This window comes from Homarus americanus, unplaced genomic scaffold, assembly GCF_018991925.1.
Source record: "Homarus americanus isolate GMGI-L3 unplaced genomic scaffold, GMGI_Hamer_2.0 scaffold46577, whole genome shotgun sequence".
NCBI lineage: Eukaryota > Metazoa > Arthropoda > Malacostraca > Decapoda > Nephropidae > Homarus > Homarus americanus.
In genome coordinates this window covers 160,904-187,848 of record NW_024750770.1, presented here as the reverse complement: position 1 = coordinate 187,848, position 26,945 = coordinate 160,904, and the positions used below count along the sequence as shown (strand labels likewise).

Here is a 26,945-nt window from a genome sequence, read left to right as displayed (position 1 = left end):
AAGCCACAACAAAAGGTACAGTCACCCAAAAAAAAGTCCTGTCGCGAACCATGAACCCCGAGATTCAGACTCTTGAATCCGAAGCATTTATGGACAGAATAATGTATCAGTGTCTACTGCTTCGGGTTCAAGGGTCTGAATCGTGGTTCGCGACAGGACTTTTTTGGGTGACTGTACGGTCAGTCGGCGGTGTTGCTGACCATACACCCTGCACTGTACACCCTGCACTGTACACAAGAATTATACCTACACCTTTGGCATGTTTTACTTTAATTAACACTTTACAATCAAAATAATCCTGTATGGAAAATAAATCATTAAAATAAGGTATTGGGATAATTATATAAAGTTCTTCCAATAATGACAAAACAGAAGAGGTCCACCAGTGTAGTGTTGTAGCCATGACCGTGAAAATAAAGGTTCTTCCCCTACCTGCCTCTACCTGTCTCATATATACCTGGCCATCGTACCTGCTCACTCTACCTTTATCAATACCCACACCCCTCCCTCCAACTCCCACCCCACTCACCACCCCACCCACTCCTCCAACTCACCCACACCCTCCCTCCAACTCCCACCCCACCCACTCCTCCAACTCACCCACACCCCTCCCTCCAACTCCCACCCCACCCACTCCAACTCACCCACACCCCTCCTCCAACTCCCACCCCACTCACCACCCCACCCACTCCTCCAACCCCCCCCACTCCCTCACCACTTCCCTACTCCACACACATTCGTATACAGTTCATACTAAAATCATACAATTTATTATTCAGTATGATAATTTATTTTCAATATTCATACTACAATAAGATATTTGTTGTCAAGCTACAGTATCTACAGGAGGAATGCCAATACCCTAACCTAACCTAACCTAACTTAACCTAATCTAACCTAACCTATGAATACAGCAGTTTTACTCACCCACCCCAACAATCCATTACAGCACAAATAACACGCTTCCCATCATAAAGTAACCAGTATTTCAGGTCATTATAGCCATTACAGTACATCAATTACGGGTGTACTTCCACGGCAAATTCTTTATGACCCCGCAAAAAAATACCCAATGATGTGTGTGTGTGTGTGTGTGGTGAGCGAGGGCTAGCGGTGGGTACTAATGTCTCCTAGCCACAACATCTAGGAGGCCTGCTGACCCATATATTCCCTGCCTCCTTACAGCTTCTCCCCGTGTGTGTGTGTGTGTGTGTGTGTGTGTGTGTGCTACTTACTATAATATTTAGGCTATCATGTTAAAATTAATCCGTGATATCAAATTAACCTGACACGATGTTAATTATTAGTTTCTAATTAGTTTCTAAAAATTACACGATGATACAATGTTTATAATATTTTGTGATATGTTAAAACGGATGTGTTATTTTTATTCTGAGACACGACTTTTAAATATAACAGTACCGGTTAGGTTTTAGATTAGTTCCGGGTTGTGATTTTACCGGTATTATGTTACATTAGCTCCGGGTTGTGATTTACTTTCACTAATTAAAACTTTTGACTTAGAGAAATTTATTGCCTAGACCGACCGACCGACCGACCGACCGACAGACAGACAGATAGACAGAGATAGAAATACCTCACCTGACCTCCAAATACCTCACGAGACAGGTAAGACAAGCCAATAGATGCAACAGGTGAGACACACAGTTTAATAATATATTATTTGCCACTTTCTCTACCTCCCCTCCCCTCCCCTCCTTCTCCCCCCCTCTCTTCCCTCCCCCTCTCTCTCTCTCTCTCTCTCCTCCGGATGCCAGGCTAATATTGCTCTTCCCATTCCTCCCTGACCAACTAATCCCCCTTCCCCTCCCTACCCTCTTACTCTCCAGATCTCTCCCCAACTCTCCTCTTCCTTCTCTTCCTCTTAGATTCCCCAAGCATATCATCTCTTTCCCTAGATTCTGCTTCAGCACCCCTCCTCCCTCTCCCAGAACCACCCCTCCACAGCATCCTTCTTCCCCTACTCCTTGCCTTCCTTCTCCTCGCCTTTCTCCTCCTCCTCCTCACCTTCTCCTCCTCGTCATCCTCCTCCCGCCTTCCTCCTTCCTCCTCCTCCTCCTCCTCGCCTTTCTCCTCCTCCTCCTCACCTTCCTCCTCGTCATCCTCCTCCTGCCTTCCTCCTTCCTCCTCCTCCTCCTCCTCTCTCGCCCCATTCAGTGAGCGGCTCAGCGACGGTCAGTGACCCTCCAGCACCCGCCATCGTGAGTGTCCACTGACCACGGCGCAGCTGACCTTCTGAGAGATGCTGCCTGCCTCTGCCACGCCACCGCCCAGCCTGTCTGCCCTGCCACCGCCAGCACACCGCCCAGCCTGTCTGCCTCTGCCACACCGCCCAAACCTGTTCGCCACAACGTCACGGAGACGGTGATCACGTGAAGAATGTTTCACGTTAAGACGTCCTCACCCCCCATCACGCATATCTTCCGTCCTATTGTTTACGGAGCCACCAACCGCCCCCCCCGCCAATCTGAAACGCTGGACGAAATGCTTTGAATTATTCTCCAGTACATCGTCATACTGTATGTTGGTCTGTTCGCTGCCCCACCACTTGACAGCAAACAAATATACACAACATATGTAGTAATAAAATACCTCCTGGAATAACTCTTATATGTTGGTGGTCATTTTGAAGTTCTGGCAGTCTTCTGAACGATGGTGTTACCGGGTCGTTTTACTCACGTAGTAAAATAATAATGATCGACTGTATCAACCTCTCCTAACTAGTGAACTAACACTGTTGACAATACCATGAACCACATCGATCCTATTTCAAAGTAGGTTTCTCTTACGATTTTATTTACTGTCCATCGATCTACTGTGGTTACTGGTGATAAGTGGACGGAATATTGTTTCTGGTGAGTGACTGTGACCTCAACCTTCAGTGTATCCGTCCTACCACAAAACGACCATTACTGTATCTCTTAATTAAGGTAATGTTATGCTTCTGTACGTGATGTGTGGCATGTGTAGTGTCACGGGGTCACTCACGTACCAGAAGGTCAAGGTCGTGATTAGTGTCGTACGTCCGCCATGCCGGTTATTTACTATAGGAGCTCGCTGCCGGAAGTCGAGTTGGAAATCTCTAACAGAACGGATAACATAGATGGGTATACAGAAAATAGCCAAACAGGTTCACATTGATACGACAGGTACATAAACAATAAACAGTAGGTATATTCAACCAATGAGAACCTAGATTCAATGTATATTCAACCAATGAGAACCTAGATTCAATGTATATTCAACCAATGAGAACCTAGATTCAATGTATATTCAACCAATGAGAACCTAGATTCAATGTATATTCAACCAATGAGAACCTAGATTCAATGTATATTCAACCAATGAGAACCTAGATTCAATGTGTCTTTCAAACACACAGACAGACAATCAATAACTTAGAACAGAATAACACGTTTCTCAACCCTAGGGAGAGATGGTAGCAGCCAGGACCTTCCCCTGAGAGGTGTCAGTGGGACGCCTTCACCAGGTAATTACAGATGCTTGAGGGCAGATCCAGGGGAACTGTGCGAGCCCCCTACCCCCCCACTCCCTCCCACAACCCGGTAAAGGTGTTGTACCACATTACCACGGCCCCGGGCACACATACCTTTACCCCACCTGCCCCGCCCCTGCCCCGCCGCCCCATACCACGATAATCCCCCTCGCCCCCGCCGCCCCATACCATCTCCATCATCCCCCGCCGTCTAATGAGAACCTTTGTGGACCATTACGCCAGAGGTGATAATGGTACTCGGTGGTACAGTAGGCCACAATGGTACACCAGGCCACAGGGTACATGGGTTGGCACGGTACAGTACAAGGTCACACAGCTCACCAGACAACACCTACACTGGCTCCTCCATGCAGACAGAGAGAGAGGCTTTACCACCACACATTAAGGTGAAGTACAGGTGTAGAGACCAGGTAACACCACTCATAAAGAAATAATTTTAACTTTACATAATACTTCCTGAAGATAATTATCACGGTATTAATTCTTTTACAATGATCAGATGATGAAGACCAAATGAGGTGTGTTTTTAATGAGAAGAACAAGAACAAGAAGAACAAGAAGAAAAAGAAGAAAAAGATGAAAAAGAAGAACAACAACAACAACAACAACAACAAGAAAAAGAAGAAGAACTAGAAGAAGAAAAAGATGAAAAAGAAGAAGAACAAGAAGAAAAAGAAGAAAAAAGATGAAAAAGAAGAAGAAGAAGAACAAGAAGAAAAGAAGAAGAACTAGGAAGAAGAAAAAAAAAAAAGATGAAAAAAAGAAGAAGAAAAAGATGAAAAAGAAGAAGAAGAACAGCAACAAATAATCAAAGGTTTATTGAAAGAACAAAAGTTATCAGTACAAATAGCAGAAGAAACAGATTGAACATACAAGTTAACTAAGGATTTTGTAGTGTGTGTGTGGTAAGGAACGCTAGGTAAATATTGATCGTTGTAGCCCTGTCACTAAGCTGCCAATGGGTCCTATGGCAGTGTTAAACCGTATAGTGAACCTGTATAGTGAACCTGTATAGTGAACCTGTGTAGTGAACCTTGATGGTGAACCTGTATAGTGAACCTGTGTAGTGAACCTTGATGGTGAACCTGTATAGTGAACCTGTGTAGTGAACCTTGATGGTGAACCTGTATAGTGAACCTGTGTAGTGAACCTTGGTGGTGATTGGATGACACGAACACCTTCAGTTTACCTTAAAGCTAATTGGATAAAGAGTTGACCATTCCCTGTAAAGAGGTCTAACCTAACCTAACCTAACCTAACCTATATCGTAACTTAATTATTATCGCTTTCTGTCGGAGTTCACACACACACACACACACACACACACCTTGACAGACAGACACATCCAAATTGCTCCCCGCATCACCGATCTAACTTTTCAGCATCCCAGACAGAGACAGACAGACAGAAAGTGCTAATCCGTATTCTTTTGTATTCTCTTAAAAAAATACAGCTTACCACCACACAGCGACACCGTGTATCAGTATGGGGCAGAGAAGCACCGTCCACGCAACAGTGATCTAGAAACAGGATTAGGTGAGGCTTTGTAACCACGCCACGCACTCTACTGGCGATTATGGTGGCGTCTGTCTGTCTGTCTGCCTGTCTGTCTGGGATGCTGAGAAGTTAGAACGGTGATGCGAGGAGCAATTTGGATGTGTCTGTCTGTCAAGGTGTGTGTGTGTATGTGTGTGTGTGGTCACCCAGATAGGAATTCAAGACAAGCACCTTCCTACTAGTGTAACGAGTGAGAGTGGGGCAGAGAGATGAGTGGGGAAGCAAGAAGGAGGGGAGGGGGGTGATGAGTTGGGGGTGGGGAGGCAGAGGGTGATGGGCTGGGGTAAGGAGGGGGAGGTATGGAGGGGGGGAGGGTTTCCCTGGGGCGGCTTGCTTGTTCCGGCGGGCTTCGGGAGGTTTCCCCAAGACTGCCAACAGGCACTCTTTTCTCCCCAGACCAGACCTGTCCCTCCCACCACGCTACCTGGGTCAGTGGTCACGCTCCCCTCCCTCCCCACCCTCCCTCCTCTCCTCACCCCCTCCCCCTTCCTCTTCCACCTCCTTGTAATAAGACCATAATAAGTCTGTAAGTCACCGTGCACTCCCGCAACAACTAACTCAACTCTAATCCCAACCAAACCACTCCATTCCTCACTCACTAGTCTCCCTCCGCTGACTCCACCCCCCCCTCTTCTACCTTCTTCCCACCACCATTGTTCATAAACCTGAGTCACACACACACACACACACAAAGACAGACACGACACACCAGGTGGTGATAGTAGGTGGTGGTGGTGGTGGGTGTGGTGGTGATAGTAGTGGTGGTGATAGTGGTGGTGGTAGTGGTGATAGTAGTGGTAGTGGTGATGGTAGTGGTGGTGGTAGTGGTGATAGTTGTGGTGGTGGTGGTGGTGTAAGGTGTAACATATCTTGCTTCCAGTATTTACACAGGTAAGACGGTGACACAGTTCCCAGAGACTAGACTGACAGTGCAGTAGTCACCTTCACACACACACACACACACACACACACACGTATTTCCCTCGTATAAAACTTACATAATAATACACAATCGTCTGAGTATTACCTCCTTCCTCTTCTCTGAGGTTACTGTACCTCTTGACCTCCCTACCTCCACGAGAGAGAGAGAGAGAGAGAGAGAGAGACGGATATATAGAACGGCTGGTTCATTATCCTTAAGGGTAGTGTAACACCTAACATAACCTAACCTAAACCTAACCTAACCTAAACCTAACCTACCATAACCATTATGTCATACTTACGTGAGGCGACACACAGTCCTGCACAATGGGAGGAAACCAAAAACAAGCAGCCATTACCAAGTAGAGGTGAGTGTGTCCGGGGTGTGAGTCAAGAGTTCATGCTAGTGCAGTGAGACAGACAGACAGACAGACAGAACGAAATATAAAACTCAGAATAAAAGATCTGGAAAAGGAGAGGAAATCCAGAACGCCAAAAATATTCACTATTAATTAAATACCATTGTTATTACCTGTTTATTAACGGCACTTCCATTCATTCCTCTTACGGTATTATTAAATATTTCCCCAGCATATAAAAACGTCATAATTAGTGTGGGTTGGGCACTAGGCAGACTATAGCTCGGGGTATCAAACCGGTCTTGGTAGTCGGAGTACCCTGGTGGTGAGGAGGGTGCCAGGTAGGGGGTATTACTATCGGATTTATTTTGTATATCACTCAATCTTTCTGTAGAGGAATTAGGTTAGGTTAGGGTAGCACTCATTGTTGTCTTTCGTTTCCCGCTCTTTTCTCTCCGAGGTTAAGTAAGATCATACTTAACTTTGGTATGTACACACAAGCCAAATATATACATACATAATCAAAGGTACACATGCACTCAAACAAAAGCACAAGTTGGCTCACATTCACACACTCAAACAAAAGCACAAGTTGGCTCACATTCACACACTCAAACAAAAGCACAAGTTGGCTCACATTCACACACTCAAACAAAAGCACAAGTTGGCTCACATTCACACACTCAAACAAAAGCACAAGTTGGCTCACACACAAGCAAACAGGTAGACCTCAAGCAGGACCATGACGCGGGGTGTTCCATAGAGGCAGCCAAGAGGAGACGACTACACTCTTATCATGTGTGGCGTGGCGGACAACTCTGACCAGCTGTAACACTGAATCATCGCGTGTCATGAATAATGAACTCAAGCAGAAGACGTCGTCACTGCCAACACATGTATGATTCCAGACCCTCCTTTCCTCACTAAACCAGGCCAGGTAGGTACGCAGAACGAGTCACACCAATAGTAAGATATATGTACAGCTTGAATGTTAAGTTGAGAGGTTTACGAGGCCAGATTTGACTTATCACTACAGCATGAGTAAGTTTATATGGACGTGATGGTAAATTAAGGACCTCAGTTTATTTCACCTTATGATTAAACACACTAACGCAACCTGGAGGGGTTAGGTTAACGGGTGTTTATTCATCAGGTGAAATATGCGGTGAACCCGAATCATCATATTCACTATAATTCCTAAAACCTTACACAAGAACCAATTTAGGTCCTGTTCTCAACATATCTCAAAAATTCGTATGACTTTTTGATCCAACTATATAACCCAAGTCACAGGGTAGATGAAATCGTTTAGTTGGTGAAAGATAATATTGTGTATTCAGCTCATCACTAACCCAACCTAACCCAACTGAGAGCAACAAGCACCCGACCTTAACTCTCCTGAGGGTGGAAGACTTGGTCAGGTGTGTGCTGGTGCCGGGGTGTTGAGCTCCGGTGTTGTTGTCCTGGTGGTGAGGGCTACCTACTAAGGGCCTTGTCCTTTTCACCATCATAGGATACTGAACTAACACGCTTGGAGTCCTTGGTTTTCCCGTCCTTGTTGATGTGACTGCGTGTTGTTGACGGTGGTGATGTTGTTGTGGGCTGGGTATGAGCGTCAAGTCGTGATGCTGCTGAGGATTATGTTTCACAGGTGGTGTTGTAGCAGTGTGGTGGGCGGCAGGTATGGCTGTTGCGTCTTGTTGCTGGGTCCTCGGAAGGCTCCCTGGCCCGCGTAGTACCACCCGAGGTATGAGTGACCTCTCAGTAGGTAGCGGTGTGACTGTACTCATTGTTACTCTACATTAACACATTACCTTCACCATGAGTATCACCTCACCTATCACCAGTAATGCTTGCACCATTATTCGTTATTCTGTAGTAACATTACACTTAATACACTGTCTTCCAGTTATTAATACAGTCAAATACTGAGAGGAAGTGAACAGAGAGCGGGGTTCGAACAGTGTTAGGTTGTACCACTAACACAACTCACTGCCTCTACCACAACACCACAATGCCACGACTTCTTAATTATCTTTTTTACACTTATTCGCAATTCTTTTGGGTTTGTTTGTTTGTTTCATCTTTTCTCATAAAATACAACATATGTTTTAACGATTGTCTTATAAACAGTTGAAAGAATCACTATTAGTTATTGCAAGACACATTATTGATCCATCCATTCAATTTGTTTTTCTTATATCCTCTGCATCACTCCTGGTTAGTATAAACAACTCTCAAACACTGCCCATAACATCCAGTCATCGAACTAAACGTCGTGCCACAGCAGACCACCGTACCAGGGGCGAGGACAGAGCTACCTGTGACACCAAAAATATCCAGGATTCCTACACTCCCACGCGGAACCTTGACGTCCTTCTCGCGTGGCGGGCGCCGAGGAAAAGTCGCCCGACAGAATTCCCAGCCTCGAAAGTACCCTCGCCCGCCCTCCAGCCCGCCCGCAAGAAAACTCGGCCCGTTTTCTTCCAGGGAATGACTAGCTAATGCAACTTTACTTAGTTCAGGTGGACAGATGGTGGTGGCGGCCTCAGACGCAGGTTTTATTACATTATGGCCGCGATAAATGGTCGAATAGGAAAGTTTTTTATTGCTCCCAAGAGAGAGAGAGAGAGAGAGAGAGAGAGAGAGAGAGAGAGAGAGTGTGTGTGTGTGTGGCAGGAGAGGATAGAGGAACAAGCAGCCGAAGATGTGTATATGAGAGGGGGGGTTGGAGGGGGGGTTGGAGGAGGGATGGAAGGAGGGAGGAGGTGCTGGAGGGTGGGAAGGAAGGAGACCCGAGTCCTGCCTCACCACTGTGCTAAAAACGGGTCAGGAAGGAGAGCGTAAATACGGGTTATAGTAGAAGAAACACTACTGCTGGGGTTTATGTTATGGTTAAAGCTATAAGTTCAAGGGGTTAGTACCTGTCCTCCTCCTCCTCCTCACACGGTTAAATAATATAAAATGAGGAATATTCTGAACTGGACCCAAACTACAGTAATATAACAATATCGTGTGTGTACAGGAGAGTATTATAAGGATAGATCAGTAGCTAAACAAACACATAACGGTGTAGGTGTACAGGTAAGGCGGTCCATCACGACACCACTGCGAGGGCTGTCTGTTAAGTGGCCCCCCTCAGTTTTAATATTCCTGGATCCACATAACTATTAAGATTGGGGTCCATTTGACGCAGCGGTAGACAGTAAGAGGCGTGGCCGTAGACAGTAAGAGACGTAGCTGTAGACAGTAAGACCTGACCTGACCTAACCTAACCAAACCCCCCAGGAAGCATTAGGATGGTTAATCTTCAGGTGAAATAAGCTGTGTGTGTCTAATCTTCAGGTGAAATAAGCTGGGGTGTCTAATCTTCAGGTAAAATAAGCTGGGGTGTCTAATCTTCAGGTGAAATAAGCTGGGGTGTCTCATTTTCAGGTGCACTCAGAAAACACAACACGTTATGCTACTAACACGATTACAACCAAGCTACACGCGTTAGATCCTGCGACACGTGACACCTCGATCGCATTACCAAACACTGGCTGGGTTCTTGTAGGCCTTCCTAGCTAACCTGCGTCCTGCACTCTCCGGGATTCACGACAAAATGTTAATGTTTGCGTTTTGTTTTGTACACTTTGGAAATCTAACCTGCAAAACTAATCTAATCTAACCTAACTTAATCTACCCTAACCATCAACCTTCCCCAGCACCACGCCCCTCCACCACACCACCTTCCCAAAACCACGACCACCCACCCCCCAACCACCCCAGGATCCTCCTCCCTCCACCATCACACTTCTATCATGACTCCAAACACCCACCTGCCGTTAATTACTTCAGGTGTTGAGAAATTCATTAAGGTAACCAGGTGAGGTAGTGTGGTACTTCACTAAAGGGAACCTAACCCAACCTGAACCCAACCCAAGCCAACCTAAACCTAACCTAAGAAGCAGTGGAATATCCTAAGCCAAATCTAAACTCTTCAAATGATAAATATTACGCCACTGGTTACTTTCAAACATCGTCAGGATATCATCTTCTCTGAGCCATTGTTTATCTTCCGAGTGTTAGTTTGTTCACTCCAGGAAGCATTTAATTTTTTATTTATTCCGGGAGTTGAAAATTAGGTAATGGATTGCAAGATGATTTAGCAAGAGTGAAGGTAAATTGTTTGTGTGTTAATGCTCGTCCATCTTAACTAGAGCAATGTAGACATGCGGGACAAGAAGCATTATTATTTTCGTTTTTAATGAGAAACAGGTTGCTGAAAGGTAAGGTAAGGTTAGGTTAGGTTAGGTTAGGTTAGGTCAGGTTAGGTTAGGTTGGGTTGGGTTAAGTAAACAATACCATCAGATATATGTCTGTAGGTCACCTGATACAGTATACCGCTCTGGTCTGGGAACGGACAGAGGGAAAGGCTGCCTTCCCCGACTTTTTTAACCTGACCAGCAAAAAGAAAACTTAACACAATCTAATCTAACCTAACCTAACCCAACCCAACCTAACCCAACCCAACCTAACCTAACCCAACCCAACCTAACCAGACACACAATTCACGTAATAGTATCGTATTCTCTTTTTATACTCACCAGGGAGAGAAAAAAAATTTGGTTGAGTTGTATCATCGCGGCTTTCTAAATTCCTGGGTGGAGACGCTGTGAGGTGCCGCAGGTGATGTGCTCTTCCTGCCACACTCCCCCCCTGCCACACTCTGCCACACTATACTACACCCTCCCCCTGCCACACTACACTGACCCCACCTGCCACACTATACTACACCCTCCCCCCTGCCACACCTAGACCTCCTTCCCCTGCCACTACACTAGACCACCTACACTATACACACCCTCCCCCCTGCCACACCACACTAGACCCTACCTCCCTCCCCTGCCACAGTATACTACACCTCCTCCCCTGCCACACTACACTAGACCCTACCTCCCTCCCCTGCCACACTATACTACACCCTCCCTCCCTCCCTCCCTCCCACACCTCACCACACTATAGCACATCACACAACAGAGCACAACTTTCTAGAACCTCCATCTGAGAAAAGAACATCACAATGCAGACGCAACACAGCACCATAGAACACAACACCATAGAACACAGCACCATAGAACACAGCACCATGGAACACAACACCATAGAATACAGCACCATAGAACACAACACCATAGAACAACACTTCAGAACAGTACTGCAGAATTCTACATCCTAGAAATGAACATCCAAAACATAACATGATAGATCACCATAACAAAAACTAGCACCCCCACCATGCCACAGAACACTAGAGAACACCACATTAACGTCAAAGAACACAAAAGAACACCACATAACGTCAAAGAAACACAAAAGAACACCACACAACATAACAGAATAAGAAAAACACAACTCAACACTCCCATACATAACACGCGTGACCTCTACTACACAAGTCCACGGGGGTTAATAACAACATTACCAGCAGCAATCACATTACAGTATCTCCCTCCTTCCTCCCACCAGACTTCCGCAATGAGAAACCTAAATAATGTCCTTCCGTGATATGTGGCAGTAGTTGGTTAGGTTAGGTTCGGATAGGTGTGTAAATATGCATGTTCTCTCATGCTGTCTTACACTACATAACATTTCTTATATTTTGAACCTTACATTGCAGCATAAGGGGTGATGTTCTGACACGCTATAGCAGTGACATATAAGGTATAAAAGGGTGGCAGCGGTGGGATGATCTGTGTGGTGATTGACTCGTTGGTTGATGGGTGAAGCAGCCAGGGTGGGCATTTCACTGCATTACAATATTGAAGTTCACAAATAAGTTCAATCGACTTTAAACTCACTCGAGGCGATCAGTGAAACCTGTGTTGACTCTATTCTAAGGAGATGTGTAGGGCTTCATGCAGCACACGTGACTATACACAATAGCGGGTTATAAACTAATACAGCTTTGTGCTGAATATAGTAAATCAAATCATCAAGTTTCTTAGCCGAGAGTAAAAACAGTAAAAGTTTGACTCCTCCATTTATTATTTATATAATATTAACCAGCTACAAGCAGTGAATCGCTCACTTAAATACTCAAGTTTGTAGAATTTCACCACAAACGATAAAACATAATAGTTGACATTAAATGAAAAGTAATATTGAATCCTGTGGTTTAATAAGTCTCTCGATATTGTTTTAAATAACTCAAATTCAACTCTGAGTTTCTCTTTCTTCTGAGGGACAAAGAAACTGCTTGTGTGTCTGGGAGGTGAGGTCGAGGAAGAGTCACCCAGCAATAGAGTGAGTGAATGAAGTGTGTGTAATTTTCAGGTAAAATACAAACTTAACAAAACAAGATAGACCGTTTAAATCCTTTTCACCGACATTATTTCATATTATTTAGGAAGCATGTACTCAGGAACATAATACACTGTACAAAATAAGCCGTTAAGAGATAGTTGTTAAAGCTGAACAAAACAGTAATTCAGTTCAAGAGTGTCACACATATTTACTGAATTATTATTCTTTAGTTTTTTAATTTATCCTACATTGAATTTTACGTTTTTTAGCTTTGCTGTTTGTAATTGTCAACAGTCCTCAATTTTTAGCTTTGTTGTTGTTTGCAATTGCCAACAGCCCCGCCAAAAACACATTCCCTCCTAATAGTTCAGTATGTAGTCATGACCGTTGATAAGACTCCTTGGTTGAACACACTACACACACAGTCACGGTACTTCCTGTGTTTTAAACTTACGAACGAACTTAAGACAGCATCAATTAGTCTCATTAAAATTAGTTACATCTGCAGACAATCAACCAGACACCAACAGATGAATAGAGAGTGAAGTACTACTGACGAAGGACAGGTGTTCGTAGCCTTACCTTCTCATCGTGTAGGCGGAGTTTGGCGGACTGTGCGCTGACCTGCCGTTCCAACTGGCCGATGGTCCGCTCCTTGGCCCGAAGTTCATCCAGCTGGTAAAGTAAACACTTGGGTGAGCTTACACACACCACCTCTATACTTCTCTCCTAACACATGGGCAAAAATAACAGGATGATTTAAGCACGGTGAACAGTGTTAGCAGGGGGGACTTCAGTGAAAATATGTACACTGTTAGTAAGCTGTTTCGTGTTTACTCTGTTTTTTCTCGTTTTTATATTCATGTGTCTCTGCACCTCAAGACATTGCACAGAGTCACGGCAAATATATACGAGCGTGAGAAGAAAGATGAGAGAGTTGGAGGCTATTTTTTTTAATGTGCATATTTTTTTTTTATTAATTTATCTATTTGTATCAGCAGCTCATGGTAGTAATGAGGTGTTGAAGAGCGACTGCTGCCTGCCTGTCTGTCTCTTGCTCCTCTCCCTCCTGCCATCCCCTCTTCCCCTCCTAACCACCACACACAAGGCATTGCATCTTACACAAACATCAGCTCAAACATAGCAACACAGACCAGGGCAGTGTTGAAGCTCTTACTGTGTGTCAGGGAGCATTTTAACCCTTGGTCATGGACTGCCACCCCAGGAAAATAATACAGGGTGTCCATATATGATTACCCTGATTAAAGCCACTGTTTTAGGGTAATCATTTATGGACACCCTGTATATATTGAATGTATGTGGCAGGATAGAGGGGAAGACCAAGGGAACGGAAGGGGATGGACGGACACCAAGGAAACTGCAGTGAGTATGAATGAGGGCAGAGCATTGTGTTGTCGAGTGGTTTCTAGGGAAGGACAAACTGCTGACGCGTGAGTCTGGTTATGAAGGGACAGATCTGAAGCCTCGTTGTGGAAACTAACATAGCAGCAGTAAAAATGGATCCTTGACAATAAATGAAGGGAGAATGGGCGTATTTACTCTTGATTCTGTCCACTCTGAGTCAAGTAGAAAAATAATTGAAAAAGAAAAACGGCACAAAATTAATAAATATATTCTAAATACGTTAGATTTCGTTCAATAATTTCTACAATATCAAGTGAGACTGACGTGAAAGGTAAAATGTTAGTTGTGATCTGTAGTGATATTAGTGAGGTCTTGGGCTGGTGGGACCAGGAGCTGCTTAACACAACATTCATTTAACTCGAGGTGAAAACGACTTCGTCTCCTTAATCTGAATTGGTTTTGATATCTGAACCTGAATTTGCACCACAGTTTCTGACATTATAAAATTAAATGAAGTTAATTTGTGTGGAGGAGACAGAGATTGACAGTATCGCTGCCCAACTGCCCGCCCGGGACAGTAGTGACACAGCAAGACGGGGCAGGTTTTTTATGCCCTGACATGCCCGACGGGTCTGCTGGCTCTAAAACTTAATATCCACCCCATCATTTCTCTCTGCTGGATAGTCTCACACAATTAATACTGACGTGTGTGAGAGAGCGAGAACTTTCCACACAGTTACCCGAAGTTTCAATTCATAGACCAAAACTGTAACAACTAACAGTATAAAAGTTCTTCAGCTTCTTGACGAGAGCCACTGAGACGAGAGCCACTGAGCCGCTGTACGTTGTGACAAGAAGCTCCCTGAGAAAGTTGACCTTAATTTTTTTTTCAAGGCGTGAGAGTTGGTACATCGTGAGAGTCTAGGAAACTTGATGACTATGGTATCACCGGATCCCCCCCCTCCTCCTATGAAGTCAATGACGAATATCATTATCAGTTCTTACATGTTCCTGGAGGAGGTTTTTACTGTGATAGTAATTGGTTTCTTGTCTACCTGGAAGTTCACCTGGGTAGACTCCAAAGGCCTAATATGATATAGTTCCCCACGCCATTACCAAGGTCTTTTTGGTCCCTATACCACCCTGAATAACTCCTCTAATGCTAAATCAAACTTGACTCTCAATAATTTAACACACTCACCAGTCGCGCTGCCTCGGACTTGTTGCCTCTATGTATCTTAGCGATGGCAGCTTCGTGCTCCTCGTGCAGTCTCCGGAGCTCACTGGCACGCTTACGCTCTGTCTCCTGAAGGGTCTGATGAAGAAGGAGAAGAGCACACACACATCAGCTTCACTGTCTAATAATACTACTCTACAGATTTCTACACACACAAGACGTTTATTTACGACACATAACAGAGGATTTTCCAATGAGATCCAGTGTAAGGTAACTGAACACCTCGATAAAGGCTGAAGATAAACGTACAGTTCTCTATGATAATGGTCCTGCTCTTCTTCACTAAACGCGTCAACAAATTCCTTACTTGTATAGAAAAGGTCTTGTGTTATCGTTTGAGGAAGGTGAGAACAAATGAAACAGACCAGTATAAATATTTCACCAACAATCATTAAGTACAACGTTTTATTGGTATTCCAAGAGTTATCAATAATGTTTAAATTAACTGAATATTAGAGTTTCCTGTAGCAGATGGCAGTGAATACAAAATTATGTACCACGTGAATTATCGTTCTAACACAAAAAAAAGAAATCCTACATGAACTTGTTTAGGTTTGTTTTTGTTAGGGTGGTTTTATCTTCGTAGGAACGGTTTACCAATCCAGGCTGTGAAACAACAACAGGACTGGGCTTCAAAATGGTGGGATCCTACACAAGCCACTGGCCTCCTACCCTCGTCATTAGGTAAATAAGATAAGGTAACCAACATCGTGTCGCTGACTACCAAAATATTAATGTCTGTCATTTTCAAATATTACGAGAGATATTAAAAGGTAATAATACTAATTGAATGTGTGTGTGGGGCAGGATCCTTGTATTTAAGTAAGTTATCGCAGCATAACTTACAGAAAATGTAAGCGAAACTTAAGTGTAAGAGAACGGAGATTCCAGATTGTCTTACCGGGGCAACTCTTATATATTCAGTTGTTATCTGATTCATTCAACAAAATCTACTTCTATTATAATATGGAAGTATTATTTTTATTACCATGTGGAGTTTTTTATATCGTGTTTTCCATTTTTGGTTGACGTAATTACTAAACGAACCACATCCCAGTAAGTATCATTTTCATCAACAGTTTCCACAGATCACATGAAAAATCTCCACCCCAGTTTATTTCACCTAATGATTAACCACCCTAATACTATTTGGGGAGATGAAGTTAGGTTAATTTAGCGTTAGTCTGGTTAATCTTCTGGTGAAATAAGCTGGGTGGAGATTCTTTAACTAGTGGATGAGGAGCGTCAACACTGTCTCCGTAAGAAGCGTAATAAGCTTCTGACTTCACACACTCACGGTCTTAACTGAATGTTGGAAAATATTATCAAGAGGCTGAGGATCAATGAGTCTACAGCCTGAGTGCTGCATCCCGTAAATAGTTAAAAACGCGACTAACTTCATTGAATCAGAGTGATGAAATAAATATACATCTGTTTGAAAAATTCTTGTTATCAGACACATGAAAATTAACAGAAGTGATCTAAACCTGCCTTGACCTCAGGTGAATCTGTCAATCTACCTGAGGGCCGGTTATTATATGATAACCCTTCACTACACCATAACCGAACACGACGCCATTACCCCCCCACACTGCTCCCACGAGCGCAGTGACCAAGTATATATATATATATATGACTCAATTCTACTCTATCATCATACACGTCCAATATCTCTCCGTCATGAGTTAATTTTTATTTGCGTAAAGAGGTTTAACATAATAAGAACAGTATCCAGGTATTTAAGACATTCACTAACTATCAGGCGGAAAAAGAACAGCTTGGTTAGGTTAATGTACGCTAGTGTAAATACTTCGAAAGACCAGCTCCAGCCCGGTAGACCGTATACCGGTACTACAGGGTAAATATCCCAGTAGACCGCATACTATAGTATTACCAAAGCATATAACACACAAGATGACGACTAATATGTTGAGTTACCTTGATACCTGTGTTGATGAGGGCTGTGAGGGAGTGAGGTGAGATGGTAAGGAGGCTGGGTGAGGTGTGAGGGAGTGAGGTGATGAGTAGTGTAAGGCGTTAAACTATAGTGTTGCGGAGAAGGCAAGGTGTGGCGGGGAAGGCAAGGTGTGGCGGGGAAGGCAGGCAAGGTGTGGCGGGGAAGGCAAGGTGTGGCGGGGAAGGCAGGGTGTGGCGGGGTAAAAGGAGAGACAGCGTGCTGCTCTACGTGAGTCGTGACAGACACACAACTGCGCCTCAGCCACCCTCACTTGGACGCACGCCATCTTGTAAGCCACCAACATTCACCTACAATTAATAACGTCAAGTGACTCCCACATCACACCCCTGCAGCCAGTCTCAGCAACCGGCACTCACCCACACCTCCCCCCACGAGTGACAGCGTCCCCATGACACAATGAAGAGTGGTCAGTATCCGTCATGGGAGGGGGGGGGGAACTCTTGCCGGAGATTACACCAGCAGGCAGCCTCTACCTCGTATGCTGACGATTGTACTGTATGTTTGTGTGTCTTCCACGCACTACACAATATCAACAACTCATGCTAAAAGCATTTCCTGAGAACATTTTCATCACGACGTATCTATTGACATACTCAGCTACTGTAATGTTTAGAGTGTGTCAGTCAATCAAGTCCAATGTTTTAGGAACATAGGATAACACGGGTTGGATATGACAAAATGTAATATACAAATAACTAAACACAAGATGCTTTATAATATCTCCCCGTGAAGAAAATAAGCAAAAACTTTTAGCATTTATTTACAGTGTTTGAGTATAACTGGTGTGTGATACAAACATCAGCACCACAGTAATTGTTTGGGTGGTAGGCCTGCATCTGTCCGGAGAGCTGGGGACACCACCACTACCCCGCCTAGCGACTTGCTTCATGAGCGCTCGGCGCAATCATCTATATGTGGCACTTGTGGCACTAACTAGAAACCCGCTTGTAGTGACTGGTATATTTTGGTTTACTAAGCATCATACTACACTACCATCATCATTATCTTCGTATTTCTCTCTAACCAAAGACCAGGGTTATTGTACAATTCTGTTCCACATGACAGTTTTTTTACAAACTTATTATAACTTTTCAAGCCCTGAATATTATACAGAAATACTTAAAAAATAAGATGAAGAAAAGAGGAAGATAGCTTACGGCCAAAACCAACACCACCCAGGATTACATAACTTACCCCTGGTAACAACAGTATTGAAACGTAAGCATACATAGCAAGTTTTCTTAACTTTAACCTAATACTTGGTGATAATTATGGTGAAAAAATATACAATTAATAAAAAGAATATGATAAAAAAAAACTCTATAAAGGAAAACCTATTTACAAAATACGGGATTTGTTATTATGAAGAATAAAACTGACGCCCAGAAACGCAGGAAATTGGAGAGAGAGATTCATCGGTCTAAGCTTCTTAAGGAAAAAAATAAGAAAATAAAAATAAGAAAAAATATATAAAAAAAATACTAAAGAACAATAAATTATATAAAATATTGGCAATAGCGTTGTCAATGATTCTCGTGTAAATTAAACGACAATTGATTCAGGATTTAACCCATACAGGAGGACTGACTGACTAGGGTGTTTTGGTTGGTTAGGTTAGGTTGAATCGACTCACTGTTTACCTTGTGTGTCAACCTGCAATATGTACATTATTATTCAATGTAACTTGTATGAGGATTTTACTGTCTGTCTGTCCGTGTGTGTCTGTCTGTCTGTCAATGTTTGGAGGAAACTGGGTGAGGGTGGACAGGGAAGGGGTAGGGTGAGGGGACGTAGGGAAGGGGTAGGGTGAGGGGACGTAGGGAAGGGGTAGGGTGATGGGAGGCGTGAGGGGACACAAACAAGGACGAGTTAGGGTGATGGGAGGCGGAGTAAACAGGTCGACACCATCAGAGGTCACAGTCATCAAGTCTCGGGTATCAAGCTACACTCTACACCTCCCAAGGCCACCTGTGTCTAAAGTGCATCACGTATACCACCATTATTCATCTCATACATACATACAATGAATCTTTTTTATGAATATGTATGACAAAAATTACGCTAGACAGCTTATGGGGGCTATTGACGAGCCAATCAACCCTGTGCCACCTGAGCCAACACTTACAAATTCCTCCTCTCTTCCTTCCCCACTCTTCTCCCTCACCCCCTTCCTTCCCTCCCTCACTCTCCCCCATCATTCCTCACCCAGTCTCCCCCTCCTTCCCTCCCTCCCCCTTCCTTTCTCACTCTCCCCCCCCTTCGCCTCCTTCCTCCTCTCCCCCCATCCTTCTCACCCAGTCTCCCTCCCTCCCCCTTCTTTTCTCCTCTCCCCCTCCTTCCTCCCTCCCTCCTCTCCCCCCATCATTCCTCACCCAGTCTCCCCCACCCCTCCCTCCCCCTTCCTTTCTCACTCTCCCCCTTCCTCCCTCCCCTCCTCTCCCCCCATCCTTCCTCACCCAGGTCTCCCCCCTCCTTCCCTCCTCCCTTCCTTTCTCTTTCTCCCCCTTCCTTCCTCCACTCCCTCACTCTCCTTACTGCACCTCTATCTTGGGCCTGACATTTATATCACCTCAGGGCTGCCTGCTCTTGCCTCCTGACACGTATGCTGTCTTCAAATATGATATCTTGCGTGGTGGTCAGGGCACTGTATGCTGTGTCAACTAATTGAATTTTGTAATAAGTCTAATCCATTGCGTAAATAACGTAAGCTGCTCAACACAATACATAATTTAACAATACCCTATTACAACCTCTCATAACACACCACTATCTCTCACAACACGCCACACCCTCTCACAACACGCCACAACCTCTCATAACACACCACAACCTCTCATAACACACCACTATCTCTCACAACACGCCACACCCTCTCACAGCGCCCATAAAAGACAACATCTCAAATCGTCTTCAGCCCATACGAGGGTTTCTACCGCCTCAAACAGGAAATAAACAATGCTGGTACAATTAGACACCTGACCAAGAAGAGGAACATCAACTGAACACGAGTCATATCTAACTCACTGAAATAACAACAACTACAACAACATCAGCTCTACCTTGTGTTGTCCATTCTATTTGGGGGAGTCTGCTTGAAGTTCATGTACAGTAAGTTACTTTGTCTACGTCTGTAACTTAATTATTTTCTCATCTTAAGTAAATATTTCTACCTTCAAAATATTCTGAACATGACATTTAATTTACGTGGTGTTGCTGGATTGGTGTGGGAGTTCTTAAGCCCTAACTTTGTTGATTATGAACATTAGGATATGAGTTTCAGTGCTGGGTAAGTGTGGGTGTGGTGTGGGTGTGGTGTGGTGTGGGTGTAGTGTGGGTGTGAACAGGGAGCACAGCCAGGACCCAGTCAGACACTGTGATGGCTTAAGGATGACGTGTACACCTAAAGCCTTCTCTTCAGATCGCTCATGAGTGATGACGTTTCAGCTTAGTACAAATGCCGCCACCAGAGGACTCTAGATCCCCCCCCCCCCACCCAACAATCAGCTTCTTTGTTGGAGATGAAAGCTGGGGCGTCAAGCTGGTGGCCTTCTCATTACCTCCTCGACGGAAGAACAACAACAAACAACCTCTCGAGTAATTGACCTTAAGAGGTTTTGTTTACACACACTGTTGGTCATTCATTTGTGTTTGTTTACTAATTCTTAGCTCTAATCGTCGCTTGGTGAAAATCTATCGTATTTTCAGTATTCGAAATTAAACCTAATTATGGCGGTTTTCTTAAGAACTTAACTAATTTACGTAATCATGAAGTCTTTGAAGTAATTACCTGGTCTTTAGTGTGCATGGCGTGGCTGGAGGACAGTTACCAGCTATTTTCAAACACCAATGAGACACCATCACAAACATGACCTCATAACTAAACTGTTCACATTAAGTTTTCAGGATCGATATACAACTATTAGTCTTAATAATTCTAATTAGCCTCCATACACTGTGGTCTTATAGTGTACTTCGGGAGGTGTTGGTAGTGTGGTGACGGCGACGGTGAAGGTGACAGGTCCTCCCTCCCCTCCCACACGACCCCTCCACACACACATTATCGATATTCACAGCATCATCTACAAGGTATGCTGTATACACTGTCGACTCCCAGTGCCTGTAATATGATATACACTCACACCTAAATTATATCTGACATTTTAAAGAAACCGATTTATAGATACATTTTGGGGGGGAACATAGATAAACAAATACGACAGTACATAATCTCAAAATTTTCAGTCCTACACAGCCCACTTCCTCTCTGCCTCTCTGACGATACCAAACATCATACCATCCAAATATTATTATTATTATTGTTATTATTAGTATTATTGCTGTTATTATTGTTATTAGTAGTAGTATTGTTGTTATTGTTGTTATTGTTGTTGTTGGTGGTGGTATTATTGTTATTATTATTGTTATTGTTGTTGTTGGTGGTGGTATTCTGATTATTGTTATTGTTATTATTATTGTTGTTGCTGTTGTTGTTATACGATTATTTTAGTTGTTAAAGCTACATGGGTATGGGGGTGGTCTTCATCGCTAGGTCATATGTGGCTAAAATGGACGATGCCAAAACAAATACTGTACAGGGGTAAGTTTCGTCTACCACACTCTACCACCACACAGTCCACCACCTCACACCCCGTAATCACCACACACCCAGTCATCCCCACCACCACAATCAACAAACACAGCCTACCGATCACCTAACAACACAATACACTCAGCCACATAATCAGTCACAGAGCTGAGTGTGTGGGTGAGTGTGTGTGGGTGAGTGTGTGTGGGTGAGTGTGTTTGGGTGAGTGTGTGTGGGTGAGAGCCTGTGTTGTGTTCACTGCTTTAACAAGTTGGACCAGATTCATAAAGGCTCGTTTAATCAATATTTATCGTAACTAAATATGTAAGGTGACATAAGAAAGCATCTGATTGGTCGACTCGATATAAATCACACAATATGGCCTAAAATTTACACTAAGACTCTACCCTATCTAGTTAAATCACACAATATGGTCTAAAATATCATCAGAGACTTTACCTTGGCTAGATACATTCACTTACCAGTATATAAAGAATTAAGGTACATTTTTTTGATATTTCTCATTCAGGTAAGAGTCTCAGAGTGCTTAAAGAAAGACAACTGCAGAAGTGTGTACAAGATATTTACCGTGGATTCCCTTCTTGGTCACAGCTCACAACCTTACAGTATCGTGTTCAGATATCAACCGACAGAGGGATGGATAGTGATAAAGAAAGATAAGGAAAATAACAAAAAATAAGGTCAGTGTTTTGCTGGTAAGGAAAAACGAGAACACGAGCTGAGTGTTTCCTCGATGATTTGAATACCAATGTTGACGTTCGTTGCCTTCCTCTATCCCTCACTATTTATGTCTCTCTCTCACTACTTCCTTCTCTCCCTTACTGCCTTCCTCTCTCACCACCTCCCTCTCTCACCACCTCCCTCTCTCACCACCTCCCTCTCACCACCTCCCTCTCTCACCACCTCCCTCTCTCACCACCTACCTCTCTCCCTCACTACCTCCACCCCTCCCTCACCGCCTCCTTCCCTAGACATAAGACGACCTCGTGGTAATTAAAAGGTTCTGTGCCCCGCCAGCCGCTTCTCACCACCCTGCCTGACGGTCGGCCAGAGGAGGGAAGTGTACCACCAGCATAACTATTTATATACTGTATACCTTCTATCAGAGCTAGCACCCTCCACAACCACACCCTGCACCCTCCACCACAACCACACCCTCCACAACCACACCCTGCACCACACCTACAACCCTCCCCCATATAATATTATAACTTTTAAAATATAAACACAATTTTCTTCAGCGTAATAACTTAATTCCTGAACTTTACAACCCTACCGTATCATAACCTGCCACCACAACCCTACCGTATCATAACCTGCCACCACAACCCTACCGTATCATAACCTGCCACCACAACCCTACCGTATCATAACCTGCCACCACAACCCTACCATTACCATAACCTGCCCACACCACAACCTACCGTATCATAACCTGCCACAACCCTACCCGTATCATAACCTGCCACCACAACCCTACCGTACCATAACCTGCCACCACAACCCTACCCGTACCATAACCTGCTTACCACAACCCTACCGTACCATAACCTACCACCACAACCCTACCGTATCATAACCTGCCACCACAACCTACGTACCATAACCTGCCACCACAACCCTACCGTACCATAACCTGCCACCACAACCCTACCGTATCATAACCTGCCACCACAACCCTACCGTACCATAACCTGCCACCACAACCCTACCATAACCTGCCACCACAACATAACACCATTTATCATGCAATACCAGACATGACTCCCCCCCTTATGATCCCGTCAAGCACCCATCAAAGGGAACAACAATATAATTTAAGATAATGATGCTTACAAAAAATGGGGTGAGGGGAAGTGACGTCATAAAGGAGGGGAAAGTGACGTCATGAGGGAAAGGAAAGTGACGTCATGAAGGAGGAGAAAGTGACGTCATGAGGGAGAGGAGTGACGTCAGGAGTCATTGTAAAGAAGGCATTGGGGTACAGTTAACGAGCTCACGTCTCATTAATGGTGGATTTATGTGAGGGGGAAGATCTACCCTGCCGTCTCCTAGCTTACCTACACCACTTATACCCGCCTACACCCATCTACACCACCTGTCTGCACCCACCTCCATACCACAGACTCTCTCTCTCTCTCTCTCTCTCTCTCTCTCTCTCTCTCTCTCTCTCTCTCTCTCTCTCTCCATAACCTACCCGCATCTTTTGTCGCGTTACGTCACCTAACCTAGCAAACCACCCCATTAACCCGTATACTTCACGGGCAGCCCACCACCCACGCCTGCCCAAAATACCTGCAGTTACAGGTGGACGAGGAACCAACCATCCAAGTAAGAGGAAGAATGACACATGGCCTTCATCTTTGCCTCACCACCTTCCTTCCCTCCTCCTCCCTCCCTCCCACCTCACCCCTCCCCTCTTACCCTCCCTCCCTCCCTTACTTCCTCCTTTTCTTCCTCCCCACACTCCCTCCCCCTCCCTCCTTCCCTTCCTTCTTTCCCTCCCTACCAAATAATATTAAGTCCCGTCTGTATAATGATTCCCAACGTCAAAACTTCTTAGCAAAAAAAAAAAATCACATGCAACAACGTCTCTTAAATACGGTGGGAGTTATTGTGTGTAGGGGAGGGTGAATAGGGGGAGATAAGGACACCTGGTGGAGGGGGAGATAAGGACACCTGGTGGAGGGGGAGATAAGGACACCTGGGGGAGATAGACAGGGGAGGCACCTGGTAGTAAGTAGTTTAAGACGACTAAGTTTGGCGCGTGTCGACCTCCTGACGCTGGTCTACTCGTATAGTCTGGGAGAAAAACAAAACAGATTCAATTATATTTTAAATGGTAGAAAATGAGATGAATTAACCCCTTGAGAACTATGACTTTACCTCTTGAGAACGATGACTTAACCTCTTGAGAACGATGACTTAACCTCTTGAGAACGATGCCTTAACCCCTTGAGAACTATGACTTAACCCCTTGACAACTATGACTTAACCTCTTGAGAACGATGACTTAACCTCTTGAGAACGATGACTTAACCCCTTGAGAACTATGACTTAACCTCTTGAGAACGATGACTTGGAGAAACATGTAAAGTCGAAAGATTGTAAACACACACACACACACACGTAACTTTTTTGTGATGCTGTTTTACGCTAAAGTGCCCCTCTAGTAAGGTCGAGAAGCCGCGCCATTACTCAAACAATTAAGGCAGTATAGTTCTTGCCTCTACACGCCCCGAGACGCTGCCGTGTCACTTCCCGGTCCAGGTGACAACAAGCCCATCATACCTCACCCTACGTCTCCACATACTTGAAACTCCAACTTTAACATGTAAAAATAAATGTTGTCTTGGATGCATTCTTGACTCACTTTATCTTCCGTGTGTGTGTGTGTGTGTGTGTGTGTGTGTGTGTGTGTGTGTGTGTGTGTGTGTGTGTGTGTGTGTGTGTGTGTGTGTGTGTGTTTATTTCTATAGAATTCCCAAAGATATCACAATTATTCTCACTATCTTTTCACTAACATCTATAGCAAGTTCTTCCTTTGACAATTTAAAGCAAATAAATCCCCATCCATACTCACGTTAAGAAAATGAACGAACAACTATTTCCATCAGGTGGGGGAGAGTAGCAAAGTGTACCCTCAAATACTGTCCATAAATCAAGGTTCACTCACATGCCATCAGAGGACTGGCGGCGTCAACCACTATACCTTACCCGGCTTGGCATACGTGGCCCGGTAGAGTCTGGCTAAACACGAGCACCACATTACCCCTCCCTTAACATAAACATTAGCGTGGGTCAGCTGATGGCTCACGAAAGATAAACACCAAATGTTTATTTTACCGGGAGGGAATTCTCTCCTATTAAAAAAATCAACAATCTTTCTTTATCATTCTCCCCCACACACGCTACACACACACCCTCCCTTAAACCTTCACCCCAATATCAGACTGTGTTAAATTATCTCCCTAGATATCCTCATCACCCTCAAACTTTCTCCCCCAATGCTAAAACAAATATAAACTTTTTCCCTCGCCACATACGCTAAACATTCCTAATTTTTCTCCCCACACATGTTAAACACCCCATAAACCTTCTCCCCAATATTCAAAACATCCCTAAAATCTCTCCCCACACACGCTACACACACCCTTACCCGTCCATCCAGAGAGACAGGAACAGACAGAATAAAACCAAACAAATTCCCCCAACCATTCCATCACCCGTCACCCATTACCACCCACAGCCCTCAAACATCAAGACACTCAAGGTAACTTTCGTCTTCCTAGTACAATAATCGTATCTAGTTAAGGTAGAGAGTTCCAGTGTTTTGATGGTCATTGGAGGACGTAATTTTTGTGTAGTAATTTAGACAGCACGATGAATGATGTTCTTACAGTTCTATTTATGAGGAAAATTCAACTTACGAATCTTTGGGAAATTCATCTTTGTTTACCTGTCTTGTTTGTGTTTACCTGTCGCTTTCCTGTTTACCTGTCTTGTTTGTGTTTACCTGTCGCTTTCCTGTTTACCTGTCTTGTTTGTGTTTACCTGTCGCTTTCCTGTTTACCTGTCTTGTTTATGTTTACCTGTCGCTTTCCTGTTTACCTGTCTTGTTAGTGTTTACCTGTCGTTTTCCTGTTTACCTGTATGATCTACCGCATCTCACCTGGGGATCATTATCATCTCTCACCTACGCTCAATCCCCTTGCCTCTCTTCTTCATCATTTTATTCTCTTCCTCCTTCCCATCTTTATTCTTTCTATTCATTTTACTGTTTTGTTCCGTTTATTCTATTTCTTCTGTTTTATCCTTTTTCTCTTTCCCTCTCTTCCTTACACGCTTATTTCTCTATCTTCACTTTCTTTGTCTTCTTCCTGTTTCTCTCTCTCTCTCTCTCTCCCCTCCTTCCTTCCTACATTTCTCCTCTCTTTCTGCAGCCTCCGGTGTGCTAGATACGCGGTGGTGATGGGTGCGTGGTGGTGATGGGTGCGTGGTGGTGGGTGCGTGGTGGTGGTGGGTGCGTGGTGGTGATGGGTGCGTGGTGGTGGTGATGGGTGCGTGGTGGTGATGGGTGCGTGGTGGTGGTGGGT

The 26,945-nt window shown here is 44.3% G+C and overlaps 1 protein-coding gene across 12 annotated transcripts in view; it reads right to left on the bottom strand.

The window, feature by feature from the left end:
- Positions 1-26,945, bottom strand: part of LOC121854184 — a 246,229-nt gene that overhangs the window by 193,495 nt on the left and 25,789 nt on the right. For 11 of the 12 annotated variants that reach the window (XR_006086504.1, XR_006086503.1, XM_042348653.1 and 8 more), the window contains exons 6-7: positions 15,230-15,343; positions 13,246-13,338 (exon numbers count right to left, since the gene is read on the bottom strand). Coding sequence is in view for 10 of the 12 variants with exons in the window: in XM_042348653.1 (XP_042204587.1) it covers positions 13,246-13,338; positions 15,230-15,343 (207 nt within the window). In the remaining 2 variants the exon portion in view is untranslated. The remainder of the gene's footprint in view (positions 1-13,245; positions 13,339-15,229; positions 15,344-26,945) is intronic. The other variant, XM_042348657.1, reaches the window with a different exon arrangement.